Here is a 19,248-nt window from a genome sequence, read left to right as displayed (position 1 = left end):
AAACCGTATTCACAAATTTAATGAATTGGTCGAAACCAGTATTATATTTTTATAGCAAAAACTTTTATTGACAAACGCCTAAAAGTATCTTTTATATTTAATATGATTTTTTATAGAATGAAAATTTTTGATATTTAAAAATTGAATATAATGAAAATAAAATTTAAGTATATGGCGCATAATAGTCAAAATAAAATAGGTTTTAAATTTAGTTTCAGCTTTTTTGACAGATAGCTCATAGAAAATTATGTCAAAAAGCTGCAACTAAATTTAAAATCTATTTTATTTTGACTATGATTATGCGCCTATAAAGTTAAGATGTAAAATGTATAATATAATAGAAAATCTACAACACTGATGAAGGTTCATCTGCAAAAAGTCTTCCAAAAATACCACCAACTCTGTATCAAAGTCCGGATTATTTAAACGACTTCGATATCCGTTCCGTGAATAATGAGTTTTTGCGATTTAAAGAAGTCAACGGAATAATTCGTCGAATTCATCAAAAGTGTTCTGTTATTTTTCCACGTGATTGTTATGACGAGGCATTTCCTACCTCGTTGTTAAACAGAATCTTGCCAAATGGAGAGAAAGTGGAGCGTGACTGGTTAGTGTGGGGTGCCAGTAGAAATGCTTTTCATTGCCTACCATGTCGTCTATTAAGCACCAATACTTTAAATCTACCTAAAATTTGTTCTGCGGATATTCGAAATTCCAGGTATGTAAGAAGCTATACGACAACTGCCATCACACGAAAATTCTCAAGATCACATTAAATGTTATATAAATTTTATTTGCCGGCTTGAGGTCTGATGTTTTGAAAAATAAAACACAGATGTTTTAAATTTTTTACCAATATATTTCGGTTATGCACGATAACCGTCCTCAGGGTGAACTATAAACAAACAGAACATAAAATAACATATAATTTACATTAAACAACAATTAACAATTAATAAAATAACTTCTTAAACATTTAAAACATACATTTTTGACACGTCTTTCCCTTTGTACGTGGAGTTGTTAACTATTTTGGTTTTTTATTAGATGCCTATAGGAGAGCGCGGTGTTTGCTACATCTGTTTTGTAGTTAATTCTTGTGTTAGTTGGTGTGTTTAGTATATGTAGCATTTCCAGTGTGAATCTCTTTCCATATTGTTGTTCTTGTTGAAGTACTATTATTTTTTCGAAATTCGGGCAGTGCTTTCTCGTTGCACAATGGGTCATAAGTGCGGTTTTTTGGTTATTTATATTTAAATCATTACAATATTTAAAATCTGATTTATGTTGTGCTAATCGAGTCTTTAATTTAGATTTAGTTGTTCCAACATATACTTTGTTGCATAATTCTTTGTCGTTTCCGTTACACGGGATTTGATAAATTATGTTGCTTTTTTCCATTTGCGGTATTTTCGATTTCGTTTGGTTAAACATACTTTTTAAAGTGCTCATAGGCTTGTGTGCTATTTTAATATCTTCTTTATTATAGATGTCAGATGTTGATAATTTAGGTACATAAGTTAACGACTTGAATATTTTCGGGTTTTCCTCTCTACGTTGACTATTTGGTGATTTATATCTTTTTAAAAATTTAAATGTTATATTCAGTGGCGATTTTGTAAAGAATCTAATTCAAAAGGAGGCTACAATTTATACACTTATCAATGACCAGCTAATCACTGAAACTCAAAAGTGGAAAGAAATTTTATATAGAATTTTGGACACTATTTTATTTTTGGGTGAAAGAGGCCTAGCTTTCAAAGGCGAAAATACATATCTTGGTGAACGAAACGATGGACATTTTTGGGCATCTAAGATCTCATAAGCCAATATGATCCGATACTTCTTAGAGATCATTTAGAGAAAGTTGGGATGTCACAACAGCAGCACAAACGTTTACAAGTTTACTATCTTTCCCCAGACATTCAAAACTAGTTTATAGAAATTTGTGCAAAGCACGTGAGGGAAACTATATTAGATCAAGGCAAGAAAGCCAAGTATTTTGCTATTATCGTTGATGCTATGCCTGATGCTAATCACGTTGACTACGTTCATTTTGCGCTAACTCCATTTCAATTCGAAAGCAACAGATTTTACAATTCAAGAACGGTTTTTCGCTTTTGTGAATTGTAACCAAAAAACTGGTCAGAAAATCGCTGATCTAATTTGCCATACTTGATTGAAGATTGTCGTGCACAAGGGTACGATAACGGTGCCAATATGAAAGTAGCTTACAACGGAGCACTACGTCGCATTCTCGACAAAAACTCGAATGCTGATTACTCGCCTTATGCAACCCACAGTCTCAATTTGTGTGGTGTTGATGCTGCAGAATGTTGTACGGCTGCAATTACTTTCTCCGGAGTTGTACAAAAATGTAGTTAGCTGCAGCTTAAAGCGACCTCTTGCAGCCGCTGACGATCTTACACGAAGTGATGGGGGAGTTAAGGGTCATGAGCGCTGCTTGAGTAAGTGGTCAGGTGTGTTATTATCGAAAGAAATTTTTTTCGGATTAAAAATTTAAAAAAAAATTTTTTTGATTTAAAAGCTTTTGAAACGCATTTTGCTTCGAATATATGTAGTTACAGGATAAGACCCCAGGAATTCAGCTTGGAAGATACTAGCCGGGCTGACAGCAACAGCTAAAATTGCTGAGAAGATGTGAGCTCCTAAACCGCAGTCCATATATCCATTTTAGGATTTATCTATGACGCGTTATGCACACCATCATTTTCCCTCAGTGTCAAATGTGACTAACAGGTTGTTCATTACGACCACATTCTCTAACAAAGCTCTTGGCTAAAGCTTTATCAATCATCATATCTCAAAGGAGATTTTTGCCGAATTTGCGTATTTTTGAAAAAGGGGATTTAATTTTCCCTCTTCTACACTTTTTCATAAAAACAACCATGAGTGGGGAGTGTCAAATTTTAAAAAAAAGCTACATGCGAAACCTCGTGTAATTGAATCATGGTTGTCTTATAACATAAGTCCTGGTACTTAGTTGGGGGTTTCCGTTTGGTCGTTTAGTAACAATATGGACGCGTTCAGTCTATTTGAGGTCTTTATTGACCTAACCTAATAGTCGCTGCATTTGATAAAATTTGTATTTTATAAATAATTGTTTTGAGAGGCATCTTACCCTAAAACACATACTAAAATATTGCTATAAAAATAATACACCAACGAGCCCCCCAGTCTTGTTCGCAAAGTGCCGTTACTCCTGATCCATATAGCAATGTGTTCAATTTTAATTGTCAAACTGTTATGATGTGAATTTTGTTATTATTTTGTGCCAAAACGAAAAGAAATATATACATATAAAGATAGAAAATTAATTATTTATACAAAAATTAATTTATTATTTATACAAAAAAATTAATAATTTATATGGAATATGTCCGTTGTATTGTTTATAATCACAATACCAACCGAATCGGAAGAGTTGAAGCTGCGCAGTGAAATACAGCAAAATAAACAAACAAAAATTGACGCTGGCGCTGGTTCCTTGCGCGAAGAAAAATTAATTTCTACACCAATTCCGACACCAACTGCAACAAATACAACGTATTCAAATTTATCCAATGTCACAACAGCAACAGCAGCTTTTGCCATTAATATACCCGAGCAATGCACACAAAACACCGATGATATTGAAGTCTGGAGCCTTGGTGCTAAAATGGATAATCCAATAACATCACAAACCCAACGCCAACAAGAGTACAGCACCTTTCCGAAGAGACGAAAGTCTGAGATAGGCAACAAGTTCTTATTGGATGATGCTGGACATTTGTTGAAGAATAGCGGAGTGGTTAGAGAAAGCAGCACCGGTAGTGCTTCGGACAGTGCAAGAGATGTGGATATGGTGAGCTGAGTAGGATGGTTTTTTCAAAAAAAATATTTTTTTAATAATTCTAATTTAAGGATGAACCGCCATTTGTACGCAAATCCTGGGAAGGTATACGTGACATACTCACGTCTGCCAAATCGAAAAGGAAGAAAGATTCTTCACAGTTAAATTTATCAAATGACGCCTGCATGGAAATGGTGTTACGTGAGATTTTGAAAAAGTCTCAAATATCTAATGCAGTTTGGACGAAAGACACCGATGGTTGTATGCATCAGGTGAGTTTGTTTTCAAATAGATTTGAATATCCTGCAATTCGTCATGAAAGGTGGCGCTGTTAAATCCAAATATCTATTGGAGAAGTACTTGATCGAATCTGGATACACACGAGTATGCAAATCGAAGTTTGCCAATTGAAGGGGGTATCTCAAAGCAGTTTAGATTTCTCTGACGAACAAGAATTCACGAAATATTTGATTGTTGTTCTTATTGTTGTTGTTGTAGCGATAAGGTTACTCCCCGAAGGCTTTGGGGAGTGTTATCGATGTGATGGTCCTTTGCCGGATGCGGATCCGGTATGCTCCGATAACGTACTAGTCCGATCATCTCGGAAACGATTTATATGGCCACATTAAACCTACAGGCCAACCTTCCCTACCCCACCCACAAGTTGCATAAGGAGCTTGGGTCGCCAGAGCCTCGTCTGGTAGTGAAACGGGATTCGCCGCTCGAGGGTGAGGTTGACAATTGGGTTGGAGAAGCTATATATGGCGCTACACAACCCTACACAATCCCTTGATTTTTGACCGGATCCTATTGTTCTGCTCAAAGCCGGATGCCTTGTGCTATCGACAACGTTGTGCCCATAAAGGCGTGCTTCGCCGCAACATCGAAACTTAAAAAAAAAACGTGTTTGCATTTAGAGAAAAGTTTTTCTAGGCGGTGTCGGCTCTAGGTAATGGTAAAGACGTCGAGTATATTTCCGCCATGAAAAGCGCTTATCTGCCTTGCGGATACCGTTCAGAGTCCGTATAAAACATGTTGGTCCCGTCTCGCCAATTTGTAGGAAAATTTAAAAAGGAGCACGACGCAAATTGGAAGATGTTCGGCGTAAATTCTCTTCGAAAGTTATTGCGCCTTGCATTTTTTTTTTATAGTGGCAATGCCTTATTCAAAATGTATGCAATTTTGAATGGAATGAAATTTTCTTGTTGAAATCAGCAACAAAGGTTGTGAAATGGCTATACCCTGAGGGAAAACGGGGCAATTTCAACAACATCTGACAACGGTGATAAGGATGGTGAAGGTGAAATGGCTGCGACCCTGGTCGCCGAAGTAGCTATTTAAAGCCGTTTTGATGCCATGTAACTCGTCTAAAACCTACGGAATGTTACGGTCAATGTACTACAACCAGCCAGAGTTGTTGATAAAATTAAGGTTATTCGGGATTGCTATCACTGAGGTCTTCTAGAACCGGGGTTCCAAGGAACCTTAGTCAGGCTCTAGCTAGAGCTGAGCATTTACACATAAAGTGTTCTACTGTCTCCCTGGCATTTGGATCTTTTCTTCTGCAGTAGTCGTTATACGGAATGCGCATCTTTTCCGCATGCGTACCTACTGCCCATTAACCGGTGCAGACTGCTATCAGTTTGCGTGTGTTGGTCCCGGGTTTTTTCAGAAGACTTCTCGTCCTCTGTCCATCATAATTTGGCCAAATGGATTTTGATATTGCACAAGTGGTGATGTTATTCCATTTTATTTGTCCTTTCTTTAAGTAGAAGCTTTGGATATTCCCCTTGGCTACTGCTAAGGGTATGCCTACTTCGACACTGGTTGTTTCCTTGCTCATCTCCGATGAGCCCCTGCGTGCCAGCTCGTCGGCCTTCTCGTTACCCTCTATACCCCTATTACCCGGGACCCAGATAACGCATAGTTCTAGATTGGTGGTTAACTGGGATATGAGTCGCTTACAAGCCCACACTAATTTTGAGTTAATGTGCGACGAAGAAAGCGATTTTATCGCTGCTTGGCTATCCGACAGGATGCAAACTTTACCTGCTACGTTCAAGCCCTCCAGTGATTTGCAGGCTTGCCAAATCGCGAGGATTTCTGCTTGAAACACGCTGCAGTCCGATGGGAGTCTGAATGATGCAGACAAATCTAGGGACTCGGAGTAGACTCCGGCCCCCACTCCCGATTCCATCTTGGAGCCGTCAGTGTAGATTTGGATGTCGTCGACCCTTATGCCCGGGTTTCTCTTCCACTCGTTCCTGCTTGGAATGGCGGTATTACAACCGTACTCAAACTTCAGTTTGCGAGGGTAGTAATCTGTATCAGTACTACATGTACCATCCGGAAGTTTCTTTAGGATACTTCTATGCCCTTGCTGAGTATCCTCTTAAATTACGTACTAACGACAATTTTGATTGTAAGATCATATTTACAGTGGAGTTTAATGAAAATTACGAAAATATATTGGACAAACTACATGAGTGGGGTATTGGAGATCGTGTTGGATCCACTGTATCAGTGATGAATTGTTTAGTATCGAAGACTTACCGACACAATAACGAATTAGATTTACGACAAAGCAACGACGAAATGTAAGTCCTTATGTTCTTTTTCTTACGTCTATCTTAACAGTAATATCAAAAATGTAATTATTTTCCCAACAGTTTCAACGACCAAAAACAGAGCATTTGGAATCGTTTCATGAACTCGGTTAGAAGTCGTCTAAATGTGGCACAGATAGTGCGAGATGTACGCCAGGATGCAGCTATTACTTTTGATTTTTTAATTTTGCTTATTTCAGCAACGTGAGATGGTTTTGCTTTTGGTTTTTTTTATATTTCAAACTATTCAAATTCGCCTCTCTCCTCTATACCTTAGCATATTAGCGGCTATCGGTTTGGCTGAGGATAGCACCATATTTCTAGCAGCAAGTATGCTTGTTTCCCCATTGATGGGTCCTATCATAGCTGCCATTTTTGGTACGGCTATCAAAGATCCGACATTGCGCACTTTGGGTTTGCGGAATGAATTGATTGGCATATCGATTGCAACAATTGTTGGTTTCATTTTTGGCATTATCATATGCTCAATTGACGAACGTTATGGTAATGGCGAGGGTTTAACAGCGGAAATGCTTTCACGTGGCGAATTACATTCTTTGTTGGTTGGTCTTTTTACCGCAATACCATCTGGAGCAGCAGCATCCGTTGCAATTTTGGGAGGAAATATTGGATCGCTGGTAGGCGTGGCGATTTCGGCGTCTCTTTTGCCGCCAGCAATTAATGCGGTAAGTCGGATTTTGCGATTTAAGGGCCAATTAAACTTCCTTAACCATAACGCAATAGTCGTAACCATACCTATATCCATAACTATCTCCAATGTCATCGATTAATGACGCCTTAACCTAAAAATTGTGAAAATTTCATAAAAATGAAGAAATCCCAAAAAATTACAAACATATTCCACAAAAAATAAGTATCTTAGTCATAACGTATCCAAAACAATGAATAAATCTACAAAAATTTATTAAATTCACCAACTCAAATATTTTGAGGTTATGGATATGGCGAGAAACCAAAAACCAATTTGTTGGCTATGGTATGGTTATGGCGTTAGCCTTATGGTATGGCACCATTAATCGATTACATTGATTTCCATAAGGTAGGTTCGATCAGCTGTTTTATCTGGTTATGGTTTTATAGTTATAAGTCACCATTAATTGGCCCTTTAGAGGTGGTTTTTTGGTTTTGTAACAGAGTACGATCCTATGAATGGCGTATTTTGACTAACTCTAAACAGCAACTGGTAGTACGCCGGAAAAAATTGATTTAGCAGCACATAACAATTTATCAACCAAAAGCAAAGTTATATAAAATAAAATAGAAATTAAATAAAATATTCACGCTGAAAAGAAAACAGCTGGAAAATCTCAGCGCTGAGAAAAACTTTTGCAAGCTGTCTTAGTGTTTTGGCTAAGGATCGAATTATATATATATATATATTTATTTATTACGACTCTAAGAGCCTAGTTCAAAACATAAAAATATGATTGCATTAATTAACATGTGTACTTAATCTAAATTTTTAAATTAAAGAAAAAATTTTAATTATGACACATGTATCACTAATGCATTTAAATCTCAACGACTATATCATTTAATCGGCCTAGATTTGGTGTAGTCATACAACCGGCTGCTAAATAAGTTTCTATCACAATTTTTTATATATTCAGGTAGTTCGTTGAAGTATTTCAACCCTTTGTAAAAAAGACTATTTTGTTCCGATTCTGTTTTATAATTTGGCAATTTAAAATTATTTCTCTGCCTTGTATTTATATCATGGACCTCGTAATTAAATGTAATACCTGTTCTGAGATACTCTGGCAAAATTCCGTGCTTTATATTATAAATAAATTTCATTGTGTTAAAGAATATTTGTTGTTTAACGCTCATCCAATTTAAACTTAGAAGCGTGTCTTTTATAGGAGTATCATAACGTTTGCTTAAAATAAAGCGCATTGCTTTTTTTGCATTTTTTGCAACTTATCAATTTGCGAATCTTTCATAATAAAAAATATTGTTGAGCAATAAATAAAGTAAGGCTCAACTATGGATCTATAAACCTTTACTTTGTAATAATTACTTAAGTTTTTACAAGTTCTTTGAATAAACCATAATTTTTTTGCTATTTTACTTACTGAATAGTCAACATGGGCATCAAATTTTAATTTGCAATCAATCTGAACACCCAAATATTTAATCGTATTTACTTTTTCTATTTCAATATTATTTATAGTAATAGTTTCAAAATTAGCAATGTTTTTTCTTGAAATAAGCATGTATTTAGTTTTTTCTATATTAATTTTAAGTCTGTTTGTACACAGCCAGAATTTATTAGATAGCTGAACCTCTGAAGTCAAAAAAGTTCTTTATTCACGACCACTATTATTTAAACAAGTCATAAGTTAGCGAGAGGCCTAATGAAAAAAATAGATTCGGCTGATGGTTGTTTCTTAGTTTATTTTCACACCACCCCTTCAAAAAACGCGAGTACTCCATAAATAATGTAAGGAATACTCCTTTATTATACTCAGTTGAGCAGAGCTCACAGAGTATGTTAAGTTTGATTGGATAACGGTTGGTTGTACATACATATATAAAGGAATCGAGATAGATATAGACTTCCATATATCAAAATAATCAGGATCGAAAAAAAATTTTATTGAGCCACGTCCGTCCGTCCGTCCGTCCGTTAACACGATAACTTGAGTAAACTTTGAGGTATCTTGATGAAATTTGGTATGTAGGTTCCTGAGCACTCATCTCAGATCGCTGTTTAAAATGAACGATATCGGACTATAACCACGCCCACTTTTTCGATATCGAAAATTTCGAAAAACCGAAAAAGTGCGATAATTCATTACAAAAGACAGATAAAGCGACGAAACTTGGTAGATGAGTTGAACTTATGACGCAGAATTGAAAATTAGTAAAATTTTGGACAATGGGCGTGGCACCACCCACTTTTAAAAGAAGGTAATTTAAAATTTTACAAGCTGTAATTTGGCACTCGTTGAAGATATCATGATGAAATTTGGCAGGAACGTTACTCCTATTACTATATGTACGCTTAATAAAAATTAGCAAAATCGGAGAACGACCACGCCCACTTTAAAAAAAAAATATTTTTAAGTAAAATTTTAACAAAAAATTTAATATCTTTACAGTATATAAGTAAATTATGTCAATATTCAACTCCAGTAGTGATATGGTGCAACAAAATACAAAAATTAAAGAAAATTTCAAAATGGGCGTGGCTCCGCCCTTTTTCATTTAATTTGTCTAGGATACTTTTAACGCCATAAGTCGAACAAAAATTAACCAATCCTTTTGAAATTTGGTAGGGGCATAGATTTTATGACGTTAACTGTTTTCTGTGAAAATGGGCGAAATCGGTTGATGCCACGCCCAGTTTTTATACACAGTCGTCCATCTGTCCTTCCGCATGGCCGTTAACACGATAACTTGAGCAAAAATCGACATATATTTAATGAACTTAGTTCACGTGCTTACTTGAACTCACTTTATCTTGGTATGAAAAATGAACGAAATCCGACTATGATCACGCCCACTTTTTCGATATCGAAAATTACGAAAAATGAAAAAAATGCCATAATTCTATACCAAATACGAAAAAAGGGATAAAACATGGTAAGGTAATTGGATTGTTTTATTGACGTGAAATATAACTTTAGAAAAAACTTTATAAAATGGTTGTGACACCTACCATATTAAGTAGAAGAAAAAGAAAAAGTTCTGCAGGGCAAATAAAAAACCCTTAAAATCTTGGCAGGTATTACATATATAAATAAATTAGCGGTATCCAACAGATGATGTTCTGGGTCACCCTGGTCCACATTTTGGTCGATATCTGGAAAACGCCTTCACATATACAACTACCACCACTCCCTTTTAAAACTCTCATTAATACCTTTAATTTGATACCCATATCGTACAAACATATTCTAAAGTCACCCCTGGTCCACCTTTATGGCGATATCTCGAAAAGGCGAACACCTATAGAACGAAGGCACACTCCCTTTTAAAAATACTCATTAACACCTTTCATTTGATACCCATATCGTACAAACAAAGTCTAGAGTCACCCCTGGTCCACCTTTATTGCGATACCTCGAAAAGGCGTCCACCTATAGAACTAAGGCCCACTCCCTTTTAAAATACTCATTAACTCCTTTCTTTTGATACCCATATCGCACAAACGAATTCTAGAGTCACCCCTGGCCAACCTTTATGGCGATATCTCGAAACGACGTCCACCTATGGAACTAAGGATTACTCCCTTTTAAAATACTCATTAACACCTTTCTTTTGATACCCATATTGTACAAACAAATTCTAGGGTCACCCCTGGTCCACCTTTATGGCGATATCTCGAAAATGCGACCACCTATACAACAACCACCACTCCCTTTTAAAACCCTCATTAATACCTTTAATTTGATACCCATATCGTACAAACACATTCTAGAGTCACCCCTGGTCCACCTTTATGGCGATATCTCGAAACAGCGTCCACCTATGGAACTAAGGATTACTCCCTTTTAAAATACTCATTAACACCTTTCTTTTGATGCCCATATTGTACAAACAAATTCTAGGGTCACCCCTGGTCCACCTTTATGGCGATATCTCGAAACGGCGTCCACCTATGTAACTAAGGATTATTCCCTTTTAAAATACTCATTAACACCTTTCTTTTGATACCCATATTGTACAAACAAATTCTAGGGTCACCCCTGGTCCACCTTTATAGCGATATCTCGAAAATGCGACCACCTATACAACAACCACCACTCCCTTTTAAAATCCTCATTAATACCTTTAATTTGATACCCATCTCGTACAAACACATGCTAGAGTCACCCCTGGTCCACCTTTATGGCGATATTTCGTAACGGCGTCCACCTATAGAACTAAGGCGCACCCCCTTTTAAAATACTCATTAACACCTTTCGTTTGATGCCCATATTGTACAAACAAATTCTAGGGTCACCCCTGGTCCACCTTTATGGCGATATCTCGAAACGGCGTCCATCTATGGAACTAAGGATTACTCCCTTTTAAAATACTCATTAACACCTTTCTTTTGATACCCATATTGTACAAACAAATTCTAGGGTCACCCCTGGTCCACCTTTATGGCGATATCTCGAAACGGCGTCCACCTATGGATCTAAGGATTACTCCCTTTTAAAATACTCATTAACACCTTTCTTTTGATACCCATGTTGTACAAACAAATTCTAGGGTCACCCCTGGTCCACCTTTATGGCGATATCTCGAAACGGCGTCCACCTATAGAACTAAGGCCCACTCCCTTTTAAAATACTCATTAACTCCTTTCGTTTGATACCCATATTGCACAAACAAATTCTAGAGTCACCCCTGGCCCACCTTTATGGCGATATCTCGAAACGGCGTCCACCTATGGAACTAAGGATTACTCCCTTTTAAAATACTCATTAACACCTTTCTTTTGATACCCATATTGTACAAACAAATTCTAGGGTCACCCCTGCTCCACCTTTATGGCGATATCTCGAAACGGCGTCCACCTATGGAACTAAGGATTACTCCCTTTTAAAACACTCATTAACACCTTTCTTTTGATACGCATATTGTACAAACAAATTCTTGGGTCACCCCTGGTCCACCTTTGTGGCGATATCTCGAAACGGCGTCCACCTATGGAACTAAGGCTTTCTCCCTTTTAAAATACTCATTAACACCTTTCATTTGATACCCATATCGTACAAACGCATTCTAGAGTCAACCCTGATCCACCTTTATGGCTATATCCCTAAATGGCGTCCACCTATAGAACTATGGCCCACTCCCTCATAAAATACTCTTTAATGCCTTTCATTTGATACACATGTCATACAAACACATTCCAGGGCTTCCCTCGGTTCAGTTTCCTACATGGTTATTTTCCCTTATGTTGTCACCATAGCTCTCAACTGAGTATGTAATGTTCGGTTACACCCGAACTTAACCTTCCTTACTTGTTTATAATACTCCTTTGGGAGTATAGGAGTGTTCCAAAACTAATCTGTTTTCATACAAAAAATGTGCTCCAAATAACATTGCGATGTCCTAGGAGAGGAGTAGGTGATCCCACTCTCGCTTTGTTTGTGAGTATTCCATAGAGTACATACGTGAGAGTACTTTCCAAAGTACTTTTACTGTAGTACTCCATGGAGCACCCACAGAGGATCATATGCCAAAGTACTAAAGAGGAATTGTGTCGGAAAGAATTATCGGAGTGAATTTAATTTAAAATGAAAGTAAATGAAGAGGGGCAATACAACTTTTATATTTTTTACTACGAATATTCTTGTTATTTAGCATTTGCGTGAATAAAGAAACTAATATTTCTCTATACTATAGTATGTATCAGGCATGCTTAACCAACGAAACGATATCATTTCGTTACGATAATCAACGTTAATAAACGAAACGAAGTCATTTCGTTTCGTTTATTAACGTTAAGATCGTCAAATTAACGAAATGATTTCGTTTCGTTTTCTGCCATATCCAAACGAAATCAAATCGTTTATGTTGATTATTAATTTCAAACTATGCTGGCAAAGCTGATTGATGGCGGAGTCATTAAAGGTGAAAGCATTAGCCAAGCTGATTGCAACTTTTCTCATGAATTTTGACAGTACAAACATTTCTCAGAGTATTTTTGACATTACCACCAACGAATTACACAAACAAATTACATAGAGTTTGTGTGTGTATGTGCGCTCGTTGTTGCCACCTTACGGCTTCACCATGGCTATAGCATTGCCAGCACAATTCAAACATAAAGTATCACGTTTTTGTTAACGTTTTTAACGTTAACGAAAGCTTTTCGTTTCGGTTAAAAACGAGATACAATTTATCTTGATAATTTCTTTATCGATAATATTTCGAAGTGTTTCAACGGAAACGGTGGAAATTTTTTGATAAACGATTAGCTTAACGTTAAGGTGCATCCCTGGTATGTATACATAAAACCAGTGCGCGGTTGCATTTTATCACAGTTGTCATAGTAAAATTTTATTATCAGTTATTTGTATGCAATATTTTACTTTTGGCAACTCTGTTCGATCGTCATCGTGTCGTGATCACGGCCGTTAAAAAACGAGCAATGATCGGCTGATGGTGGTCCGCAAACGCATTGCAAAGAAGTATTGTTAGAGTACTCCAACATGAAGAAAATGGAACACGTAATCCAACAATTTTTGCAGGGACACCATAATATCCCTTAAGGGCCAATTAATGGTGACTTATAACCATAAAACCATAACCAGATAAAACAGCTGATCGAACCTACCTTATGGAAATCAATGTAATCGATTAATGGTGCCATATCATAACGCTAACGACATAGCCATATCATAGCCAACCAATTGGTTTTTGGTTTCTCGCCATATCCATCGCCTAAAAATGTTTGAGTTGGTAAATTTAATAACTTTTTGTAGATTTTATTCATTGTTTTGGATACGTTATGACTAAGAGACTTATTTTTTGGGGAATATGTTTGTAATTTTTTGCGTTTTCTTCATTTTTATGAAATAATCACGATTTTTAGGTTAAGGCACCATTATTCGATCGCATTGGAGATGGTTATGGATATGGGTATGGTTACGACTATGGCGTTAGGGTTGAGGAAGTTTAATTGGCCCTTTAATCGTTACCGAATAAGTACATATAATCCTTTATTGTACTATTTATCTAGTTTATTATTTTTCAACAGGGTGTCCTCTGGTCTTTAGCACTCATTTATACACTCTTTGAAACCGATAGCTCTCGTTTTAATTTAATTGTTAAATCAAATACGTTTTCCACCAATCAAGCAACCGAATTACTCATATTGGGTATAATTAGTATGCTGGTTACTGTATCGAATATTATTTGCGTATATATTATGGGCGTGGCTGTATTAAAAATGAAAGAAATAGCGCCTGCAATTTCCAAAAATAATAGAGAATTTTGGAAACATGATTTGAAAATTGCACGCGGTCTTCCAAAGAATGGAATTGATACTAACACAGCATTAATTGATGAGTTCGCTAACTTGCCGAGAGAAGATCAAAAAACATTGGGTCTTGATTATGATATTTTACGTACAATACGTTTAGATGATGCTTCTTATCAAAATACTTGGTCACCGATTGGAAATAAACAAATATTTAATAGATCTGCGATGGATGTTTTTAGGGACAATTATTTGACTGTACACCAAATTGATCGCTTATATTCTACAATGAATCAACATCGTACTCCACAATATGGAAGGTAATTGAATCTTTAAATTAGGGCTGTGATTTTTTATAGGCACGAAAAACTATTAGGGCTTTGAAGACTTTGCGAAGTCTTCTTTGTTTTTCTCATAGGCCTTGTTAACTAAGCTTTTATGAAGCATTCAAGAAGTAGCGCAGATAGTTTCTTTAAAGTGTTATGACGTAGACCTGGTTTTTCAGTAGGTGGTTAAGCTAAGCTTAAACTAAGTTTACTCAAACTCTAGTCAAATTGAAATTCCATTTAAACTACTGAGCAGTATTTCAGTCAGTTTAAGGTCCCCTTTGGGGTATGCTTTTTAGTGCGGCAACATTGATTTTTTATTATCTAAATAATTTGTAGATACGGCAACAGCTGGATTTTTTTTACCCAACAAACATGGAAAAATATTCTCCAGCGAAACATATATATATAGTTCCGGAAATATCTAACGCCATTATTTAATTATTCTTAAGCCAAATAGTTCTCGAGTTAATATCCAACTTCATTCTCCAATCACTATCCAGCATTTGAGAAATTTTATAAAATTATAAGTTTTCGAGTTGATCTCCACCGTCATTAATATTTTCCAATTATCCTTATTTCGAGAGATTTTGAGAGAGATTTGAGTTCTCAAATGAATATTCAACACATTTCTCCAGTTGATATCCTACTTTGGATATCGAGTTGAGGTGGAGTTGAAAAAAATCTCCGAGGTGGTACCACCAAAACCAATCGCTGTTTTGTTTTTTTGTTTGTAGTTTTAAGGTGCTTCCATTCATTTATTTGAATGAAAGACTACCTTGGCCCGGCTTACTTAGAAGCTATAACGCCATAACTAATTCTTATTTTGTGAAATCTTTCTCATAAGTTTGCTGTCTTTAGATTGCTGTACAGTTGCCCCACCAACACACAGGTAATACACTAAGGCCAGAACCATGTGCGTAGGTTTCTGCGTAATTGAGGATATTATATATTTAGATACATTCCAATTTAATGGTTTACTCCAAGTACCATAATCTTTTGTTTTTCAAACGTTTTTGATTAAATTTTTTTTTGTCATTTCGATTCCCGCACTATCCGCCATTTTATACTCAACCACATGAATAGCGTCCTTTTATAGCACGCGGTTGAATTGTGGGGAAAAACGAACTTGACGCGACGACGTTACAAAACGAAGTCAATAGCGGTTTATTGTCGAAATAAACACCTGGTTGAAAGCAGTAATGAAGCGTAATTAATCAAAAATAAATTATATAGGCTCCGCCTATCACATCAAAGATACTGCGTTCACGCCCCGGGCAAAGCCGTTCGGAGTCGGCATAAACCAAGTAGGTCCCGCCTATTTATAGGAAAAATTAAAATGAGCACGACGCAAATCGGAAGAGAAGCTGGGCCTAAAATCTCTTCGAAGGCTTTCGCGCCTCATATTTATTTATTTTTTTTTAATTATTATATAGAGAACATCAAGTTGTTAAATAAATTTTTTCACAGAATACGCTATGATTCTCGAGTTGAGCCACTGTTTCGAAACAACTCTTGAGATTTTAGAAGTATGCCTAGTTATCAACATGAGCTCTAATGGCACTGAAGCCCAAATGCTAGTTGGGTATATTCGATGCCATTTCGAACGCACGCAAATAACTGATAGGTTAACTGGAGTTTAACCCCGCCAGATGGGATGCTTAAGCTCAGCTTAAACTTCAGTTAAAGTGGAGTGAAAAACTGCAGAATATGTTTAAGCGTAGTTTAACTGACAAACTGAGTTGAACTTGTACTCAAAAACCGGACCTTAATGACTGTAAATTTTAATCTAACCTTTTTCTCAGGTAAACTTCAAGTTTTCTCCGTCCGATAAAAACATTTTTTGTGAAACAAATTTGTGTTTATGGTAATTCTTTACTTTAGCTCACAACTGCTAAAACTCGTCCAAACATATCAGGAGAGCTGTTAAAGTACTGTTTGGACCAAGGACCACGAATCCGAAAAAGGAAATTTTATTATTTATTTCTTTCCAGATATTTACAAACAAAATTTAAAAATTGTATGTGGTTGTTGTAATTTTGGGTACCCCCTAAAAAATTGTGATTGCGCGGGTTTAGTTTTCATCTCCAAACCTGTGTTGGAACCACCCAGGGTAATCTTTTATAACCGCGGCCGAACGCCCCCATGCAGAGAAGTGTTCTGCACAAAAGTACTATGGATGCCACCACCGATTTCAAAGCGCTCCGAAGCCATTTTTTCAGTGTTTTGGAAATATCTTTACCTTTTGGCGGAAATAAATTTTTAATGTCTGCTTTCGGATTCGTCGTCCTAGGTCCAAAACGCGTCTTTTGACACCTCTCCCGATATTTTTGGGGTTTTAACAGTTGTGAGCTAAACTTGGCCACAAATATCGCACCCTAGAAAAGAAAAAGTCATAACTCAAAACAAATTGACATCGATCTTCTACACCGAAGATCCTGGTTCAAGTCCCGGGCAAAGCAACATCAAAAATTTAAACACAAGTTTTTTCAATTAAAAAAAATTCTAGGCGGGATCGCCCCTCGGCAGTGATTTGGCAAACACTTCGAGTGTATTTCTGCAATGAAAAGCTTATCACTGAAAACTCATCCGCTTTCCAGATGCCGTTCCGAGTCGGCGTAAAACGTGTGACGGGACGTCCCGCTGATCGGTAGGAAAAATAAGAGCACAATGCAAATTGGAGAAGCTCGGCCTAAAATCTCTTCGAAGGTTATCGCGCTTTGCAATTATCCTTTTATTTTATAAAGAACAATCGTCAATTTCGTTTTTTGTGCTCTTCAAAAGCATTTCAATAAAGTCTGCTATGGAATCGTAACATCCATGATCATATCCTTGTTTCGTATTCAGCATGATGATATATATGTGAACGAGTAATTGAACGTAATCACTCAATTGTTTATTTTTTTGGTATTTTTACAACCGATTCGATGTTTTTGTTTCTATTATGGCTTTAAAATATGTTCCAACATACATTTGGTCCTTAAAGGAGCAACTCATGCAAAATAAATCGAGATTTGTTTGCTATCGTATGTTATAATCCCATTTAACTTATACGACTTACGTATTCCTTCGTATCGTATGTTACGATTCGGCCCCTGTCGACTGGTTTTTGGATGAAATATCTACATCAATTTTTTCTTCTTTATAACCATGCAATGATTTGTTCCAATTCGTTATCAATCTTTCTTCATCGTATTCCACTTCTGAACTATACCACTCCTTTAAAACCTACACATATAAATCTAAAAAGACAAAAATGTACCTCGTGCTGACAGGAAATAAAAAAAAAAGATAATCATAGCCAAACATGCACATAGCTTCTCATTAAAGAACTGCTGGACTTTCATGTTTGTTGTACACCCGAACAGAACTTAGACTCGTCCAATAACCACAAAAACAGATCTGAACATTTTCCAAAAGCCAAAATAAAGAGCATTCACTTTCCTTTAAAATCCAAGATAATAATCAAGCAAAAATCGAAATAGGAAGAAATACTAAAGTCCGGTCGATCTTTACTGCTTATTACGTGCACATCTGTTCAAAAGATTATAAAACAAATATTTAACTCAAATTTCTGATTTTTAGAAACCGCTTAAGTTTCAACCGCCGTCCCATTACCAATGACATTCTGGCAAAGAACGTAAGTATGCTTTTCTTGCATTAAAAGAGACAGCTTATTTTGTATACATATTTTACAAGCACCCACGTCGCGCCACAATGCCATCACAAACTGGTTGTCCTACCGACAATGTTTTAAATACAGCAGGCGAGGCAGAATCCTCTACAGCTAACCCATCTTCGCAATCTTCACTAACATATACACCGACTGCTACTGTTGATGAACGTACACGGCGGCGCAAATTTATAGTGACACCTGCAGAGGATCCAATAAATGTTGCTATTAATTATGATGAAATGGATGCTTAGCATACTTAGTTAAACAATTCGTATGAAAATATCGCAGAGTTAAGAACACTATTTAATTTAAAACACATATTTATATTTAAATCATACCTGTTAAATTCCAATTAGAATTAGCAATTGGTTTATATTCTCTAATTCATTAAACAATTAGATATAGTTCAACTAATTCCTATTAGATAATTCAAATTTTTATTCTAATGGTAAATCTAATTGCAATTAGTTGCCATTAGCAAAAATTATAAATCTAATTGACTTCTGCTAATGGAATTAGATATTCAATTAGCTCAAATTAGAATCAATTATTTATGTTTATTTACATCATTATTTGTTCACTTCAATAATTCTTTGAAAAAAATTTATTTTTATCAAAATAATTGATTGTAATTCGAGCTAATTGAATATCTAATTACATTAGCAGAAGTGAATTAGATTTCTAATTGTAAAGGTAAACCAATTTTTTTTGCTAATGGCAACTAATTGCAATTAGATTTACCATTGGAATAAAAATTTCAATTATCTAATGGGAATTAGTTGAACTAATTCTAAATATTTAATGAATTAGAGAATTTCGGAAATGAAGGTTAATTAGCA

General features: G+C 36.0%; 1 protein-coding gene across 2 annotated transcripts; it reads left to right on the top strand.

Moving 5' to 3' along the window:
* The first annotated feature begins 2,991 nt into the window (after positions 1–2,991).
* On the top strand, positions 2,992–19,125 carry LOC137240924 (uncharacterized). 2 transcript variants are annotated; one of them, XM_067767900.1, is made up of 8 exons: positions 2,992–3,865; positions 3,925–4,125; positions 6,281–6,450; positions 6,523–6,663; positions 6,737–7,145; positions 14,186–14,727; positions 18,319–18,373; positions 18,433–19,125. In XM_067767900.1, exons 1-8 carry the CDS (start codon positions 3,398–3,400, stop codon positions 18,658–18,660), a joined length of 2,214 nt encoding a protein of 737 aa, XP_067624001.1. In that variant the 5' UTR covers positions 2,992–3,397; the 3' UTR covers positions 18,661–19,125. The 2 variants fall into 2 exon arrangements, with proteins under 2 accessions (XP_067624001.1, XP_067624000.1); XM_067767899.1 differs by having other exon boundaries at positions 14,168–14,727.
* Positions 19,126–19,248: the final 123 nt, after the last annotated feature.

The sequence above is a fragment of the Eurosta solidaginis genome, chromosome 2, assembly GCF_040869045.1.
Source record: "Eurosta solidaginis isolate ZX-2024a chromosome 2, ASM4086904v1, whole genome shotgun sequence".
In the NCBI taxonomy this organism is placed as follows: Eukaryota; Metazoa; Arthropoda; class Insecta; order Diptera; family Tephritidae; genus Eurosta; species Eurosta solidaginis.
This window is presented reverse-complemented; position numbering and strand designations above follow the sequence as displayed.

What these genes read in the sequence shown, in the direction of transcription:
- LOC137240924 (XM_067767899.1), top strand. Translation starts at nt 3,398, where the DNA reads ATGTCCGTTGTATTGTTTATAATCACAATACCAACCGAATCGGAAGAG. An exon ending in CCGATGGTTGTATGCATCAG is followed by an intron (nt 4,126 to 6,280) that starts GTGAGTTTGTTT and finishes TTTGATTGTAAG; the next exon opens with ATCATATTTACAGTGGAGTT. An exon ending in ATTTTGCTTATTTCAGCAAC is followed by an intron (nt 6,664 to 6,736) that starts GTGAGATGGTTT and finishes TCTATACCTTAG; the next exon opens with CATATTAGCGGCTATCGGTT.